Source organism: Anabas testudineus, chromosome 10 (genome assembly GCF_900324465.2).
Source record: "Anabas testudineus chromosome 10, fAnaTes1.2, whole genome shotgun sequence".
Lineage (NCBI taxonomy): Eukaryota > Metazoa > Chordata > Actinopteri > Anabantiformes > Anabantidae > Anabas > Anabas testudineus.
Window position 1 is genome coordinate 1,890,897 of NC_046619.1, and position 18,550 is coordinate 1,909,446.

General features: G+C 41.8%; 2 protein-coding genes across 2 annotated transcripts; one reads left to right on the forward strand and one right to left on the reverse strand.

Annotated features, from left to right (window-relative positions):
• The first annotated feature begins 528 nt into the window (after positions 1 to 528).
• LOC113160430 (N-alpha-acetyltransferase 15, NatA auxiliary subunit-like) lies at positions 529 to 11,683 on the forward strand. Its single transcript, XM_026357678.1, has 20 exons — positions 529 to 753; positions 1,922 to 2,006; positions 3,599 to 3,703; positions 3,912 to 4,069; positions 4,254 to 4,388; positions 4,717 to 4,870; positions 4,958 to 5,077; positions 5,802 to 5,897; positions 7,335 to 7,441; positions 7,524 to 7,596; positions 7,747 to 7,916; positions 8,067 to 8,219; positions 8,784 to 8,912; positions 9,077 to 9,290; positions 9,554 to 9,747; positions 9,866 to 9,974; positions 10,085 to 10,183; positions 10,420 to 10,563; positions 10,754 to 10,851; positions 10,985 to 11,683. Exons 1-20 carry the CDS (start codon positions 700 to 702, stop codon positions 11,192 to 11,194), a joined length of 2,607 nt encoding a protein of 868 aa, XP_026213463.1. The 5' UTR covers positions 529 to 699; the 3' UTR covers positions 11,195 to 11,683.
• mlsl (malate synthase-like) lies at positions 11,432 to 18,546 on the reverse strand. Its single transcript, XM_026357679.1, has 15 exons — positions 18,499 to 18,546; positions 17,594 to 17,722; positions 17,280 to 17,498; positions 16,993 to 17,083; positions 16,810 to 16,886; positions 16,017 to 16,127; positions 15,460 to 15,519; positions 15,107 to 15,263; positions 14,739 to 14,937; positions 14,117 to 14,195; positions 13,949 to 14,041; positions 13,694 to 13,766; positions 13,500 to 13,567; positions 13,022 to 13,146; positions 11,432 to 12,567 (listed from the first exon to the last, which is right to left on the reverse strand). Exons 1-15 carry the CDS (start codon positions 18,502 to 18,504, stop codon positions 12,396 to 12,398), a joined length of 1,659 nt encoding a protein of 552 aa, XP_026213464.1. The 5' UTR covers positions 18,505 to 18,546; the 3' UTR covers positions 11,432 to 12,395.
• Between the last annotated feature and the right edge of the window lie 4 nt (positions 18,547 to 18,550).

Consider the following 18,550-nt stretch of genomic DNA (forward strand, 5'->3'; position numbering starts at 1 on the left):
ATTAGTACGTGTTAAGAACATTTGAAATCCCTGTCTTATGATTGGCTTACATTAAACAAACCAAATAGTTGTTAAAACACTAACTTGAACAAAATAAGACAATCTCATGCATAGCTGCTGTCTCTACCTTGGCTTTTATTTAATGTTCACTTTTGGGATGATGGCATGCCAAAGAGTACTTTTTCCCCTAAAATTTGCCATATTAGGGAAAAAGATACAGTTTGATAGTGCCTACACTTAACACATTCTTCGCCTTTGTTTTAGGTGTGATTTAATCTAACTAAGTGTGATCATTTACCGAGAAGCAAGACCGTTTTAAATGTATAGAAATTTGAATGGAATTTGGTTAGAACCGTTCGTGGACAACACAACCAGCGGACACGGGAGCATAATAACATACCGAAACACAATACATGTTTTATAATTTTGGAACAAAATGTATAATTAAAATTCAGCCTGTTGACAAGTCATTCTCAGAGCATTTGATCACTGACACATCTGCTCAGTCGTGTTTCACACGCTGATACAGCGAGCAGCCTGACCCGGAGGAAAAGCACATCGGCCATTTTGCTCGGAAGGGGGCCTCGGCTTCAACACGTGAGAGAGAGGAGCCTGAAGAGACAGAAACAAACCAGGATATCTGACTCCAAGAGGATATTATTCATGTGTGAACCGACAGAGGCATAGGAAACCACCGCAATGCCCACAATCATTCTACCGCCGAAGGAGAACGCTCTCTTCAAGAGAATATTGGTAGGCTAAATGCATGAGATAACGTTAGCTTGCTGGCTAATGCTAGTTTGCCAAGTAGTTAGCCGTCAGTTCTAGCAGTCAGAGCAGGTAGCTTGGGTACTTGGCTAGTGAAGTAACTAAAAGATTGAGTACACCAAACGCAATGCCATAATCACGTCTCTGTCATCAGGTAGTAGTTATAACAGTGCTATTAAGAAAATACAACAAGTTGGCTAACAGCCAGTCATGTGTTTCCCAAAGTTAGCTATGCTTTGGCCTTGCAACACATCCGAAGTATCAATGACAAAGCTGCTTGACACATGACAGCCATACGCTACTTCGTTAGGCTAGGTGAACAGTTGCGTTAGCATCATAGTTAATAGTAACTGCAGTTTGGAAACTAACTGAATCGGATGGTCTGTGAACATAGTTTATCAACGTTTGTCTTCTGTGGTCCTACAAAGCAGGACGTAAACTCGAGCAGGTCCCGGTACCTCCCGGGGACCTGTCAGACCTAATGAAATGTCCCAGTGTAAACGTTTATTTGAGCACTTAACGTTACTGTACTTCCCAAAACAACACGGACGGAAAAGCCCAGCTGGTTTATTAAAGAGACATTTAATTCGGCAAATGAAAACAAAATTATTAAAGTTACAGATTTTTTTTTTTTTACAGAGACTAGTAATACCAATGGCAGCATCAGGAAAGCCAGACCCTCTGTCATTGCACTCTGCGTAGTGGGAGTTGACAGTAATGGTGGTGGTGAGGGGGTTATTTGCCATCTGGCCCCTTGTCTGATCATGTCTCACTAACACCCCTACATTAAATAGGCTGTTCTCTTAAGTGCTTGTTCCCTCGTTTAAATCACTGCTGCAGACTGCTCTGCCAAGGAGGAAGTATTTAGTGTATGTGAAGCTTTAACAGTTATTTCTACTGGTCACTTCAACACGGTGTTTGGATTCAGCAGTTTGAGTAATGTCTTTTTTGTGCACTTGAGTTGGCAGGGCAATCGGTTATGAACACCAAGATTGGTAGGTGATTCCAGGTTCCTGCTGGCCATATGTTGAGGTGTCCTTGGAGAAGACACTCCATAGCAGCACCATTGTCTATGTGCAGCTGTCAAGCAACAGTTTCCTCATGGGGAACAATAAGGTAATTAAAAAATTAAAGTCTGCTCTGTCTTTTGCAGAGATGTTACGAGCACAAGCAGTACAGAAATGGACTGAAGTTCTGCAAACAGATCCTAGGCAACCCAAAGTTTGCTGAACATGGAGGTAAGAGAAGAGTTACTTGACTTACTTCGTCAGACTAAACTATTTGGAAACATTAAGAAACATCATGCTTGTTCCTGCTGTGTTTGTGGTTTGAGTTTACTAGAAGTTAACAAAAGGAACTTAACAGGAAGTAAGCATATTTTTTTGTTTCCTAAATTTACAATTAACTGTAAGGCACCCAAATGACTTAATTTTACCAACTCCGTAACAATAAAACAAACCAAATCAGGTACTAAGGTGTTTTATCCCAGTCAACATTTAGTTCCTTAACACTACTGAATATTTAAATTTAGCTCTTTTAGCTACATTTAGCCACATTGGAAGTGTGTGACAGTGCAGCCCAGAAACACAGGTGCACTTTACTTGTTGTTTCTATGGGTTGGATTAGGCCCCTTAGTTCATTTTTGGGAGATGTTAAGGCTACAGCATACAGTGGTCTATCTCAACTTTAAAGTTTCATCATGATTACTCCAACACAGGTCAATAAAGCTTTCAGTTTTTTTTTGTTTTGACACCCTTGGGATGAACTGGAATGCAGGTGGCACATGATATGATCCAAATCTACATCGCTTTATAAACAGTGAATGATAACTTAAGAGAAGTGGTGGTAGTAGTCCTTGGTGAGAACAGGATATTATAGGACAAACTAGAAATAACACTGCACATGTTTTGTTGACTTGCTACAGTGCACCATTGATTCAGGTTGGCACAAGTCGTATGTGCTGCCTCCTGTGCTGAATTCAAACAGAGCAGAAACCACACCCATCTGACAGAAACCAGCAAAATCCCTGCAGCCAGCTGCATAGATCAGGTGGACAGCCAGAAACTAAAAGAGTGGAGGCTGTTACAGCCCCACATTAGTGCCTGTTGTTTTGGAATCACGTTTGTCTGTCATATGGCTGAAATGTTTAGATGTTCACATAATTTGTTGGGATGCTCAATCCCACTTCATATTTTTGTAGCTCTACTCTTCATTTTGTCTGCTCCCTCATTTTCAAAGTGCCTCTAGACTTACTAGTTAGTGATTAAAATAATCCCCTGTGATTTTGGACATTTAGTCATTTGGCAAACACTTCTGAACAAGCCTGCGAAAGTCCCAACTGCTGTGTCATCAGCAGTTGACAAAGGTGATTTGTTCCTTTAGTCTAGTTTTAGTCTTCATCTGGAAATCCTCCCACTTTGGTGTTCTCCTTGATCTAAAAGATGTAAAAAAAAATGTAATGCAATCGCAATGTTGTGTAACCATCATATAAACTGAGTAGAAGATTTTACAGTGAGGAAATTAACTAGCAGACTCTGGTGGACAATCTATGTAATGTTCATACTGTCTGTAAACTCCACAAGCACACACATAGTTTCCAGTTTATTATTTACAAGTAGCTAGAATAAATACTCTAATATTTGTCTGTCTAATATAACAGTCCTGCATTAAATCTAGACTGATAAAGGGTGACAGGGTGAGATATAGAGAGGTACTGATACAATTGCATGATCATGTTTGGAAGATGTATTAAGTGAAAATAATAATAAATAATCTTACAAAACAATATTAACATGAATCACTTCTCCCACATCACTGCTCAATGCTCCAGAGACGCTGGCCATGAAGGGTTTAACCCTCAATTGTCTGGGAAAGAAGGAAGAGGCCTATGAGCTGGTGAGACGAGGCCTGCGCAACGACCTCAAGAGCCATGTCTGTATCCTTTCATCCGTCCTTCGGCGCTCCCAGCTGTCGTCTAGCACATCAGTCTAATATTAAGTGACTTCAACAGCTGGGGTGTTAACTTAATTTCTGTGCGGTTGGTCTTTGTTGAGCTTTTTTTTTTTAAACATTAGTAAGCACTCCTTTAGTTTGCATGTGATTGTGCATGTCCTCTTTTTTCCTGAACTCGTCCACCCTCACAGGCTGGCATGTGTATGGCCTGCTCCAGCGCTCCGACAAAAAGTACGATGAGGCCATCAAATGTTACCGTAATGCTTTAAAGTGGGACAAGGACAACCTGCAGATCCTCCGAGACCTTTCCCTGCTGCAGATCCAGATGAGAGACTTGGAAGGATATAGGGTGAGTGTTGTCAGAATAATCTACATGGAGACAGCGTGAGAATGGAGGGGTGGTACCATTCTACTACACAGAATGGAAAGTTAGACAGCGAAAGTAGACTTAAGAGAGTCAATGATGGACTCATAATCAATCATCAGTGTTACTACTTTCTGTTGAGTGTGTACTGTGGTGCTTGTCTCTCCAGGAGACTAGATACCAGCTGCTGCAGCTCCGTCCGGCTCAGCGTGCATCCTGGATTGGGTATGCTGTGGCCTACCACCTGCTAGAAGACTTTGAGATGGCCGCCAAGATTGTAGAAGAATTCCGCAAAACGCAACAGGTAGGTCTGTGTAGATGATCCAGAGCCTGGAATTTGTGCTGACAGAAAGTTAGTTTTTATCTGTGGTGGTAGGGGTGAGTGTTTTTATATCAGATGAAGTCATCACATCGTGAACATTTATGCAGTACTGTATTTTTTTGTGTGAGGACAGTGGAAGTCTTGAGGTAAACTGTAAAACAGCATTCACTTTACAAATAATTGACTAGGAATGTGTGTAAGTGAAAGACTGTGTGAATACAGCCTTAACACTAGGTCACAAAAATGTTTTGTTATGTTTTGTTATGCTCCCACAAAAGAAAAACAACTTTTTCCTCTGCTCTTTGTCCAGACTTCTCCTGACAAGGTGGATTACGAGTATAGTGAACTGCTGCTGTATCAGAACCAGGTTCTGAGGGAGGCTGGCCTGCACAAGGAGGCCCTAGATCACCTCAATAACTACGAGAAACAGATCTGTGACAAACTGGCTGTAGAGGAGACAAGAGGTGCGCTGATGCTTCATTCATACACTAACACTGTTTAAGTTAGTTTAGACAGAGCAGCATTTTACTAATGGCTATGTGTGTGCGCAGGGGAGCTGCTGCTGAAGCTAGAGAGACCCGAGGAGGCTTTAGAGGTCTATAGCAGACTCCAGGAGAGGAACCCTGAGAACTGGGCCTACTACCAGGGCTTGGAAAAATCCTTAAAACCAGGTAAAGACAAGTTTTTGCATTCTTTATTTAACTGAAGCTGATTATATGACCACATGACCACAATTATAACATCTCAGTTATAATTGTACTGTAGAGCTGGTATTGAACTTTGCTTCATAGTGCTACTTAAGAATAAGACACAAACAGGTGATTGTTTTTCCTGTAGCAACTGTGTGATGCTCAGGATTTATGAGCTTCTCTATTCTGTTTTTGTGAAGAGGCAGAATGCTAACTGAACATCTGATGTGTGTAGAGATGTGTGCGGTTAGTTTGTAGCAGTCTGGTGTTACTATCTAATGCTTTAATATATATAAACACAGTGTTTAGTTATGTATACCAGCACCATGCTCTCAAATTGAAGTTTGCAGATTTTTTAACTTGTGGACTGCTGCCTTCAGGTGCTGCAGGGATTTAATAGAGGGATAGAGAAGTTTTTTAATACAGTAAAGGGCACATGTTCAGAAGAGATACTGCCAAAATAAAACAACTCACATTCTACAGCCTTATTTGAACTAACTTGTCACTTGTTTGTTCCTCTCCTCCAGTCTGTTTACAATGTGCACAGATGAGCAAAGACATGTTAAGTTAACCACCAAAGAAAAGCAGACTGTCAGAGTGTCATTTGACTAATTGTTTACTGTAGAACTGCAGCAAATGTAAGGAGCGATAGGTTTAGTGTCCATCGGTTTTTCTCCTTACACTGTGTGTGTGTTTGTTGGTCCAGGCAGTGTAGAGGAGCGTCTGAAGATTTTTGAGGACTCTTGGGTGAAGTTTCCTAAAGGCCTGGTTCCCCGAAGGTTGCCTCTTAGTTTCCTCACAGGTAAACACAGTATAACCTGCAGTGTGACCACAGTGATACTTCTGTTCCATAACATCACTCATCTCTCCTTTGCATCCTCATATTTTAAGCTTGCTTTATGTTTCATCATCAAGTCTGCACTTCTCCAGAAATGTAAATAGAACTGCAACAACTGTGATTAGTCCACTTGGTAACACTGTGGGGATTTTACAATACCAGAAATTTGATAGTGCCACCAGATTCTCCTTTCTACACTTTCTGATTTGGCATCACAGGCCTGGCTTAAATCCTACAGTGGCAGGTTTCTAACTCTTACTGCCTCTCCACTGGCGTACCTGCAGAGTGCAGTTCTTGGTCTTCTATTCTTTTCCATCTATACTTTATCCCTAGGCTCCATTATCCAGTCAAATGTTTTTTCTCATCATTGCTATGCTGACAACACGCAGCTAATTTCCACCGGATGACTCGACTGTCTCACTACGCATCCCCTTATGCCTCGTTGACATCGTTGCCTGAATGAGAGAGAGGCATCTTCAGCTCAACATCTCCAAGACAGAAGTTCTTGTCTACCCAGTCAGACCTTTAATAAAATGCTCAGTTGATTTAAAATCAGTATCAGAAAGATCAGACCCTACCTTTCGGACTATACAACACAACTCATGGTGGAGGCTCTGGTCATATCTCAGCTTGACTACTGCAATGCATTAATGCGAGCAGCTGCGACCAGCTGCCCCATCGCACCTCTCCAGATTATTCAAAATGCAGCAACACATGTGGTTTCCTAAAGCTGCCTGCATCCGGTTCAAAGCCCTGATTGTTGCCTAGAATGTAGTCAACTCAACAGCATCTGCTTGCACCTGAACTCCCCAATCCTGGTCTACAATCCCTCTTGTGTGGTCCCCTTACCTCGCATCAAAAGATCTTAGGCAAAACTCTTCAGCTCTGTGGTTCCTCAATCATGGAATGACCTTTCCACCTCTGCACACTCAGCTGCCTCGCTCTCAAAAAAAAAATGCTGAAAACAGAACTCTTCCGAATCTTTTTCTGCACAAAACATACCACAAGGAACTGAAACGGCTTATTCTAAAGCACTTTACTTTAAAGTTTGTGTCCTTGGCTTAGATATTTTGCTTTGTACCTCACTTGTAAGTCGCTTTGGATCAAATAACTAAATGTAAATTTAATAATTCTTGGTACCAACAACAATCTTCTGTTGGGTGGAGCCTTCAAGTAACAAAAAAAGCATTTGTATCATTTCAAACAAAATATATTGTTTAAAAGACAAAAAAAAACCCTGTTGACTTATATATGGTGTTATAGTGTTTCTACTGCAGTGCGCAGTTGCAGTTGTTGCTGTAATTTGAATTGCACCCTACATGCTGTATTACAAACTTTATGAGCTGTGTTACTGTGCAAATCTCACGTTTCTGTACCTTTGCTGTCTGTTGTGCTGGCCAGGGGAGAAGTTTCGTGAATGTCTGGACAGCTACTTGAGGATGAACTTCAGTAAAGGCTGCCCGCCTGTATTCACTACCCTCAAATCCCTCTACACAGACAAAGAAAAGGTCAAATATTCACTACCACACTGGAACTTTTGTCACCTGGACTGAAAAGAAGCAGTTGTCTAACCTTTATCTTCTCATGCAGGTTACAATTATTGAAGACTTAGTAGTTGGCTACGAGCGTTCTTTAAAAGGCTGTCGAATGTTTTGTGAAAACGGTGAGTGTTGCTTGGTGTTGTCTTTTTTTTTCTCAATTTATTTGTTTAAGGTTGTTTTATTTGGGGCTCGAAACTGTCTGAATCATATCATATCAGGTCAGAGCATTCTGTCCACACAGTCCACGTGACTCATGTTAAATATGTGTCCAGATGATGGGAAAGAAGAGCCCCCTACCACCCTGCTGTGGGTTCAGTATTTCCTGGCGCAGCACTTTGACTTCAAAGGCCAGACCAGCCTCGCCCTGGAGTACATCAACACCGCCATTGACAGCACACCCACACTCATCGAGCTCTTCCTCATCAAAGCCAAGATCTACAAGGTATAGTAAAACCTGTGTACACACACACACACACACACACACACACACACACACACACACACACACATACATATATAGAGTACACATATTATTGTTGGCTGGGGCTTTTAACCAGTCCACATCCTCTAACCTGCGTCCTTGGCCCTGCAGCATGCCGGCAACATTAAGGAAGCAGCTCGGTGGATGGATGAGGCTCAAGCTCTGGACACTGCCGACCGCTTTATTAACTCCAAGTGTGCCAAGTACATGCTGAAAGCCGGCCTCATCAAAGAAGCAGAGGAGATGTGCTCCAAGTTCACACGGGTAGGAGACTATGTTTGTGGAGAAAAAAACGGGTGTGCTGGCAAAGGACTTTTTCGTTTTTTTTTATTTTTACTGTCCTCACATCATCAGTAAGTTTAGAGCAATGTCTGTGGTCAACTAGGGTTGGGCAGCTGCTAAAACAATAGGTATCTATACTGGCAGACGCCTCTACAGACGCACTGTTTAACAGCTTCAGATGAGTTATAAGGCTAGTGGTCATACACGTGTACTTTACAGCAACACTTTTTGTAAATTGCACCTGACTTATTTAGCTTCCTGCGTATTTGTTAAACCTGTAGCATTGCCAAATGTTTAATTTGTACTTCACAGGTGGGAGGTGAGGTTATACACCATGTTTGTTGTACTGAACTGTGATGCTCATACAATATTGTACATCCGCAGCACATGTTAACGTTAAGTAGGTCTAATCCAGAAGCTCTCACATTGTGTCTGTGCATGTATGTGCATTAGTAAGAATCAGTTATCTTTCCATCCCTACTCTACACATACAAGAGGTGTTTAGTTTGATGCTTAATGGAAAATTGTGTTTGTTTTTGGTTTCAGGAGGGCACGTCTGCGGTTGAGAACTTAAATGAGATGCAGTGCATGTGGTTCCAGACAGAGTGTGCCTTGGCCTACAAGGCCATGTCTAAGTTTGGAGACGCTCTGAAGAAGTGCCATGAGATTGAGAGGGTGAGTTCTGTCTGGAAACTGTTATTACGAGCAAACCCCACAGTAACTAGAATATTACTTTTCAGTTATTTTCAACAAACTACTGAAATTAGAAATGATGCAGAGCTGCTGAATTGGATTTTATTGTTTATTATTCATCTCTTTACTCTTCTTCTGCTCCTCAGCATTTTGTGGAGATCACAGATGACCAGTTTGACTTTCACACCTACTGTATGAGGAAGATGACGTTGCGTTCCTACGTGGACCTGCTAAAGCTGGAGGATGTCCTGCGGCAGCATCCTTTCTACTACAAAGCTGCTCGAACCGCCATCCAGATCTACCTGGCCCTGCATGACAAGCCTTTGACTGATGACAACAAGGAGAGCCAGGCAGACACCGGTCAGTGTGTGCGTGTGTGTGTTTTAGCTGTATTTAGTTTTTAGCCAGATAATACCTGTTAAATGACAAGAAGTTATTTGACAAATGTCCTGTCCTAGACAGAAATCCATCATTGTTATTATGTTGTAATGATTTAATAATTGAAATTTCCTACTGCCGTTGCCGAGGGGAAAGTTCCTAGACTGGTTACTGGGAAAGAGAAGTGCCAAGTAGAACAACAACTGTAACAAAAATAAAAATCATTTACATTTTGTTCTATGTAGAAAATTTAACAGACAAGGAGCTGAAGAAGCTGCGCAACAAACAGAGAAGAGCCCAGAAGAAGGCACAGTTAGAAGAGGAGAAGAAGAACGCAGAGAAGGAGAAGCAGCTTAAGAACCAGAAGAAGAAGAAGGAGGATGATGACGAGGAGATAGGAGGGCCCAAAGAGGAGCTAATACCAGACAAACTGGCCAAGGTGGGCTCACGTCTGCTAGGTCTGCACCCTGACAGACACTTGTGAAGCTGTGTGAATACAGCTGGCTAGCTTAATGTATTACAGATTAATAATGGGACATAATTAACTTTTTTACCAGCCAGAGAATCCTCTGGAGGAGGCAGTGAAGTTTATGATACCTCTGAAGAATCTGGTGCGCAACAAGATCGAGACTCACCTCCTGGCCTTCGAGATCTACTTCAGGAAAGGTCAGACAGACACTGTCAGCATGCTTTTTACGACATCCTAACATATTCAGTTATATGTTTGCACTCTTTGTTTATTTGAACTAACATTTGTTTTGTCCTCATTTCTCCAGAGAAGTACCTGCTGATGCTGCAGTCCATAAAGAGAGCTATAGTCATGGAGCCTTCCAACCCCTGGCTGCACCAATGTCTGGTTCGCTTCTTTAAAAAAGGTGAGCAGAACATGCACTGAGCTGATGTTTCACTGTAACGTCTGCTGCATATTACTGGAGGACATGATGGATAGATGTTCTACTTGTAGCTCTGAATCATCACAAACACTTATGGTGATCTAAGTGAGAAACTGCTCTGAGGCAAGAAGCTGGTAGCAGATGCTCATCAGACTGAAACCCATAGGGCTTGAGTTAAGATTTTTTTTAGAGCTTTGTTTTCTTCACCATGTTCGCAGTGAGTGAGAGCGCAGCCTTGGCAACAGCAGTGAGAACGGTGTTGAAGCAGGAGATCTCCAGGCTGTTCGGAGAAAGCAACCCTCAAAGCTTCAACAAGAACTACTTGAGTCAACACTCCAGCTCCATCCCACACCGGCTAGCTGGTACGTACACACACACACACACACACACACACACACACACACACATCCCAGGAGAAGCCTGTTATATAGTATTCCTCTATTATCACATTCAGTTTATTTAATCTTGTATTACTGCAGCAACATGTTGTACTCAGTGCAGACCTGTGCAGTGTTTAGAGACTTATAATAAATCCATCTTTTGAATTTCCAGCTGCTAAGATGATGGTCTACCTGGAGCCTTCCTCTGATAAGATGGCCTGTGAGATAGCTACAGCCCTGGACGAGTCACTGACTGGAAGAAGCATTCAGGTTGGTGACAGTTTACCTGCAGTAGCAGACATCACATACCTGGGCCCTGTGTCCTGAAGTCAGTTAAACTTAACAACACTAAAAGCTACAAGAAATGTGTGAGTGATGACAATAAACTAATTGTGTGTTTCAGGTTTGTACTGAGGTGTTAGAGGCTTTGCGTGATGGGCAGCTGGGTGAGGGTCAACAGAAGGCTGCTGACGCTTACAGAGCCGCCTGCCATAAGATCTACCCCGAGTGCTTGGCCTTCATGCCCCCCGGTTACCAAGACAACAGCACCACAATCAATGCCAACGGCGACCTGTCAGCGGGAGAACATGATGACATGGCAAACGAAATGTGAGGTCGGAGTGAAAAGAGCAGAGGAAGAGGAGAAGGTGCGAACACACCGCCAGACGCCTTAGTCCGTCAACGCATCCATTCCCCTCCCCCAACAACCCCTTTCACTCCCTGGGCTATGGCTGCTGTGAGTCGCCCCCACATTGCACTGATCTGGATGGACTGAGCGCCACAGGACAGACAGGAAAGGGAGCTAGAACGTGGAGGAAGATGATGCCCATTAAACTTTTTTAAACAATAAAAAAAAGGCCCTGTCCACAGTTGTTGTGTGTGAAAATCCAGAAAAATACTGTATCAGGTGGCTAAAGATTCTGGGGGAAGTGGACATTGGCTGACTAAGATGGCTTCTGCAAACACAGTTTCAGTTTTCTATAACTCCTGTGTTTTCATGCCATGTCCTTCTTGTAGGTGCATCTGCTTCTCACGTTTTTAAAAAGTAATTTATATATTACAAACTGACAAAAGGATTAATAAAACAATGTTTGCAAAACCAGATGGTTCCATTGTGATAGTGGTGGTGTGTGTTGATTTTGCAGGGAAGTAGTTTTAACCTGTGTTACATGAGGGAAGAGGAGGACGGTGGTACAGGACACACAAACGGCCAAAGCTAGTAGAAGAGTACGTTCAGATCCCTTCATGTGGCTGCTTCGATATTATGATGATGATGATGAGAAAAGCAGCTTATAGGAGACATTTGGATTGCTAGCGCTATGAAACTGTAAATAGAGTGAACTAGACTTTTAATAACTGACCACATACAGCAGTGATACAAGCTGTTTGAGCATATGAAATGTGGAGAGGATTTACATTGAAGACCACGCATCTATACTTGGATTAGGTGAAGTCAAAAGTCAAACTACACGTATGTTTAGTGGAATTTTTGACTACTCATGCAGTAATTAAAGTTTGTGATATCTAGAACTGAATTTCAACTAGTAGTATTTCAGGTTCAGATATCTAAAAAGATCATCATGGATATTTGAAAAGACACAGTGATCAATGTGAATGTAATTTCAGATATCTTAAATAAATCAGAATAATCTGGTTTTATCCAGGAATTCTGGATATTCAGCTGTTTGACAGCTGTTAAATGTTAACACATCTTGCCACATAGCGACATAAAGCTTCCTGTTGGAACAGCTCATCACTGAGATTCTGTGCTGTGCGTCATCAATAGGAGGTGAAGCTGTCTTTTGGCTGAACTGTCACAGTTTGGATCGGTGCACGTCTTTGGCCGTAGCCTCCACCTGTCCCTCGTTCTGGGAGCTAAGAAAGGTGTGGTCCAGGTTTAGGTAGGTAGTGATGAACTCTGGGAAATCTCTCTTCAGCACCACCTCCAGGAACATATCTGCCGCTGTATGTAACCTGTGTTCAGCCCTGAAGGAGACGACAGAGACCTGAGACCCTGACTCTACACGTCATTGCTGCTGGTGTAAGTGGTGGAGTAAATTTTTTTTTTGCTCCATTTTTATCAAATTAATTATGACTTACTACTACTATGTACTAGAAGAGGATGCACTAACTTTTGCACATGACTCTAGATGAGTGGTATATACCTTATCTGTATACAGAGGCTACTTTTAGAGTGGCCCTGTGAATTACAAAGTCTGAAGGTTTCGTGAACTATTTAACATAATAAAAGAACTTGACAGAGTAACTAGGACACGGAGTATTGCTCATGAAAAGTTTGAATGCACTGATCAAACTACAGGTAAGAACAAATAAGTGGTTTGAACTGCTTATTGTGGTTTGTATGGAGCAGCAATCACAAACACACTAGCAGGATATCAATCAACAGATTTGTTCCAGAAAATATTGAGTGTCTGCTTACTTCACAGAGTGACAGTGAGCGCTGAGCTCCATCATGACCTCCTTGATGAGGTCAGTCACCAGCCTCCTGCTCACCACCCTGCTGTCGTCCTCCAACCGAGCCTGGTGCCGGATCCATTGCCACACCTGACACACACAGAGTACACACATGTGGCAATTACTGCATCTAAAGAACAGTGGTAAACAATCTACCCACAGTTTGAAAAGGATGGTCTCCCCCTAATGTGAACATATAATAAGGTTTTGCTGGTTTATAACACAAGCTTGATTAAATGAAACACCCAAATATGTATTTATGTTGAGTGGTTCTCTAAAAAGGATGCTCCAGTTGATAGTTTGGTAGTTATACCCCACAAGGATGTTGTTGGCATCATTATGAAATGACAGGAGGCAATTCAAGTCCATCACTTGTTTGCTTTGACCAGTATGGATTAGCTCATATTGAGATGAGGGGATGTCACAGTTGGATCATTTAATACCTGTGATCTGGAGATCTCTGCTGTGGCTGAATCCTCGACCTGGCCTCTGTAGAAAAAGTGACCTTTACCTAAGAACCAGAGCATGGATTTAACAGTCGGCCTGTCAACAACATGAGACTTGGTTCCTGTCCTCACTCACTGCTCTCTGCCTGCTGCTAAATATGAGAAACACAAGAACATGTGGACATACTGACCTGATAGCCAAGCATTAATAAAGAGGACACCAACTGCAATGTTATACTTCAGTCCATAAAGTGTGACTCCTCCCTAAGGAAAAGCAAAATACACCACATTATAGAGTTGAACACACTTGTAGAATCTGGAGGCTTGTGATCTCAAACCACTCAACTATTTGGGTGTTTACTGTGTTTTTGCTTTAAATTGTCACACAACACTATGGTCTGTCTCAGAATTAAAAAATTCCCTTGTAGGATAATTGAAAGACTGACTGAAGGCATGGACAGCAGGTCATCAGGAGTCACAGTGACATCTATTCGAAGCTGCTGAAGTTGATTATCACCTTCAGTGTGAAGCTTGAAGAGCTGGAAAAGGAAATAATTAGCACAAGTCATTAGTCAGCACCAGGCGTTTTACACTGCTCATGATTCAGTATTTACCTTCTGCATGGGCTCAATCAAGCTCAGGTCATAGACCATGAAACCATCCACACCTGCCTTGATCTCCAGCAACTTCAGTCTGAGTGAGAAAAACCAGAGCAGTCAACACATGTCAGTTTAGTGACATGTGTCAGGATACGCTGATGATACTGTACACTATGTGATTGATCAACATGAAGTAATAACTAAAATAAACACTTTAATGTGACAGACATCTGTTAAACAGGTTAACAAAAACACTGTCCTACAGTCCCTTTTGTTGAATTTAGTGTTTGCTCATCTCTGCACTGTGGTAGAGGGAACTTTTCTCAGAATATCTTAGTAGAAATATATTCAAAATTGAACTTCATGTGCAGAGATGCTCGCTAAAGCTTCATTTATGCTTCTGCATCATAGGCAACACATGCTGTTTGCAGTACCCCACAGTGTGCCCTTCCTACAAGAGGTGGGTGCTACCCCTTGCGGTGATGCAGACTTGGTCCACTGAGTGGCCTCACAGTGCTCACACTGTTTTCTGTGCTGTAGTAGTTTCAGTAAGAGGAGGTGCTGTTCCCCAACACATTCAGTTTCAGTCTGGCACAGACAGTTTAGTGTGTATGCATGTGAAGCTTAATGTTCCTGCCTGGTGACAGTAGCCAGCACTCTCCTGTAGGAGTCACTGAGCGGGTCCTGAGGCAGCAGCAGAGCAGCCATGCCTCCTGTAGCCAATGCACCCCGACGATGACACGTCTGAACCAACAGGTCCATGTAGCTCCGCAGAAACCGCTTCTCCATGTTGACATATTTGCTGCGGTCAGGAAGCAGGAAGGCCGGTCGGTGACCTACAGGAGAATCACATGACCTCTTCACTTCAGATTACCCTTTTACACCAGAAGTCCATTGTCCAGTCCATCTTAACCATCGTATGAACTCATGGTTACACTATATTGTAGCTTCCCTGAAGCTATGGTAGGATTCAGTGAAGAACATTAAGATTACACGAACGCCCACCAAACTTATTAACGAACGAGGCTGAATAATCCCAGATGCCACAGTTGAGTCCTGCTGAATGGTCTCGCAGCTCATACAGAATCTCCTCCATCTCAAATGTCGCTAATACATTTTCAATTAGCACTGTCGCCTTGATGCTGCCCAGTGGAAGATCCAGCTACACACACGCAGAAACACAAATTCATTAACACAGGCACAACTATATATGAGGGATAAATTCATAACTGTTTGGTAACTGCTAACAGGACAATCAGGTGTGTTTCTAAAGGTTAAAAAACTGAATTACATATTGAAATGACTGATATGAAAGTTTTTAAAAGTTTGTACAAGACTGACAGGCTTTGTTGACTAACCTTTTGTTGTGTCCACACAAATATTTTGTTCCATAATCTGGCCTCCATGAAGCTCTCTACCTGAAACACAAGGAGAAGCAGTACAGCTCATTAAATTCATGTCACACAAATCGCCTGTTTGTTTGAGTGTGTACATGTCTTTCTGTAGTTCAGTGGGCTGTCTTGAGGGTTAACACTAGATTTAGGTTTCGGGTTAGGCTTTTAGTTCAGGAGAACCTGTTGCCTGTTGTTCTTTTCTATTTCCCTTCCTATTCACCCCAACCGGTCGAGGCAGATGGCTATCCACCGTGAACTGGGTTCTGCTGGAGGTTTTTTTTCTCTAACGGGAGTTTTTCTTCTCCACTGTCACCTAGTGTTTGTTCAAGTGGGGTTGAGTTTTCTATATAATTCTGTATACAGTTAGATTTTATTAGGTCTTAAACCTTAAATGCTGGAAAGAGGTGAAATCAGGAGCTTGTTAACGCTGACTGTGTGTGTGTGTGTGTGTGTGTGTGTGTGTGTGTGTGTGTGTGTGTGTGTGTGTGTGTGTGTGTGTGTGTGTGTGTGTGTTAAGATACTTTTGACAGGTAGAAAAATGGTCCACTCTTGTTTTCCAACAGTGTCTTTCCACAATGAAACATGAGGAGTCCAAAGTCAAAGAGAGGACCAGGAACTTCCTTTCCATCCACCTGAGGAACAGAGAACACAGAAGAACAGAGAATGTTTTAACACCTTCACAAATTTTTATTTTATCTCCATTTGTTTAATAATAATTTCCTTCAACTAAACATTTTCGGTTAGTCATCTGTGCAAATATTTTGTTCAAGTTCAAAGAAAAGGCAGGGCCAACATGTTAGAAGTCCTGAGGCGTTGAGGCCCCCCAACAAATTCCTATTGCTCCTTATCATCAAGACACCAGAAAATGTGTTTCAGATTTTAGGAATTATTTGAATTTTTATTTTGTATTCTTAGCAATTTTAATAATTTATATAATATTATATTTCTTTACTTGATTGATTCTATAAATTGTAACCACAGTTTGCATAAGCATCGTAATACTTTAACAAAAATTTGCATGATTTGATCATTTAATAACATTTTTTTACATCCTTAGACCACTTTGTTTGTGATTACATTCCTTTCTAATGATTCCCATAAAGAAAAATGAGACAATCACAGTTAATATGTTGATTTCACTACCACTAAGAGTTTCCAAAGTCAAACTTTCAAATCCACTTTTAATCTCAGAACATTAAAAAGAGATTCACCTTTAAATGAGCCACTTTACCAGACAGATTTGTTTGCAGAGTTTCACTATGTCAATCTGTAAACTTGTGTTGTGTGAGCGAAGAGGACAAAATGCTATACTACCATCATGTTATGCTCCACCATGTTCCATGCACGTGGACGAAGCATCAGCACTGGAGCCCGAGATATGGGTGGAACATCTATTAACATGTGGAAGGAGGCAGAACCAGTGTGAGGCACGGAAATATGTTAACTGTGACTAATCAACATCAGACTGTAAAGGTCCAGTATAAGTTAAACACTTACTGGGGAACTGGTTGTGTACCACCTTAACAATATTGTGAATGCCCTTGATCTGGTTGTAATATGTGGGACAGTTCCCGTCATCAAAGTCAACCTGGTCAAACCAAAGAGATTATGTGAACTTAATGTTCTGTGTTGTACAGGACACAGCTGTACTGTAGTCTACCATCGTTGTCTTATGGAATTATCAAACTCGCACTTCCTGATTAAATTAGGGCATTAATGACCAAACGTACAGCACACAATAATGACTATACACTAACTGGGTTGGTTTTTAATTTTGGTGGTACCTGTATGCCTTGTGCTGGTGACTGAAGAGCTTTGATGAAGCGCTGTGTATCACACGGTGTCATATCCCCAATGTCCACATGTCTCCTCTGAAGCCTCAGTGGGACGGGGAGCACCCTCCAGTTTGGGTCTCTCCTTATATGAGTGGTGCTTTCCGGGAAGCTTGGCAGCTCACCTGAAAGGTCCAATTGGGCTTTTCTGGACACTCGCAACCTAAGGACCTGAGGAGTACAGCAGGTGCCTCACGCTCGCTTAAAGATGTACTGAATTTATTCAATGGAAAAGAAATAAATCCATCAAATTTCAGCAGTTTTACCTGATCCACCTCTTCATCAAACGTGGAGATCAGCTCATAGAGGAACAGGAGGGCATCATTGGTAAAAAGGGTCTTATACTCTGCTTCTAGGCCTGAGGGAGGAGGAGACACCTCAAAGCTGACTGAGCTCTGTGAACAAAAGGTTGGGATCAACATATTAGATAGTGTATGCTGTGTGTTTAACAAGGTTGATCTGCCTATTCACAAAAAAAAAAAGCCCTGCACAGATATTATTGATGGAATTAACTACTTCTATATTAATCATTATCATTATAAATAATAACAGATGAGGAATGATAATTTTCTTTTTTAATTAAAGTAAATCATAAAGGCAAGTGAAAGCACTAATGTCAGTATGTGAAATGTTACCATATATGACTGTAGTTGTTCAACTGAGGCACAGCTTCCTAAAAACCTAAATGCAGCTAAAGAATAGCGCTGTCTGCCACTGACACCATAACTCAATGATGCATATATTCTGTGCAAGTAAAATATTAATGTACATTTACTGCATGTAACACAAGACATAAAAGTAGAACTTAAAGTGAGATCAGACGGGAGAAATGAGAATGAGGTTAGTTTGTTATTTCCACCAATTCGTGTCAGGTTGACTTGAACTCTGCTATAACTCAAAAAAAGAGCAAAATCTGGAAGGAAGTATGTACAGTATATTACATTCCTAAAGGATACATACAAAAGATCTGCCTGCTACTGTGTGAATTAAGAGATTAGGAGGGACGGACAGCCTCAGCAAACTGCTCTGGAGACAATCCTGCACACCCCTACTAGGAGCTGATTCCCAGAAATACCCAATCTAATGAAACTACAGGTAGCTGTCCCCATCAGGCATAATGTTGCATTAGTCTAAAATGTATGTTAGTAACAAATGGAGCAGTGATACTCACAGACATGCTGATGACAGGTTGCTCACTCAACACATGTGGACTTTGGTTATGG

What these genes read in the sequence shown, in the direction of transcription:
- LOC113160430 (XM_026357678.1), top strand. Translation starts at nt 700, where the DNA reads ATGCCCACAATCATTCTACCGCCGAAGGAGAACGCTCTCTTCAAGAGA. An exon ending in GGAAAAATCCTTAAAACCAG is followed by an intron (nt 5,078 to 5,801) that starts GTAAAGACAAGT and finishes TTGTTGGTCCAG; the next exon opens with GCAGTGTAGAGGAGCGTCTG. An exon ending in TGTGCTCCAAGTTCACACGG is followed by an intron (nt 8,220 to 8,783) that starts GTAGGAGACTAT and finishes TTTTGGTTTCAG; the next exon opens with GAGGGCACGTCTGCGGTTGA.
- mlsl (XM_026357679.1), bottom strand. An exon ending in CACCAGCACAAGGCATACAG is followed by an intron (nt 17,084 to 17,279) that starts GTACCACCAAAA and finishes TGGTTTGACCAG; the next exon opens with GTTGACTTTGATGACGGGAA. An exon ending in GCTCACTGTCACTCTGTGAA is followed by an intron (nt 12,568 to 13,021) that starts GTAAGCAGACAC and finishes CGTCTCCTTCAG; the next exon opens with GGCTGAACACAGGTTACATA.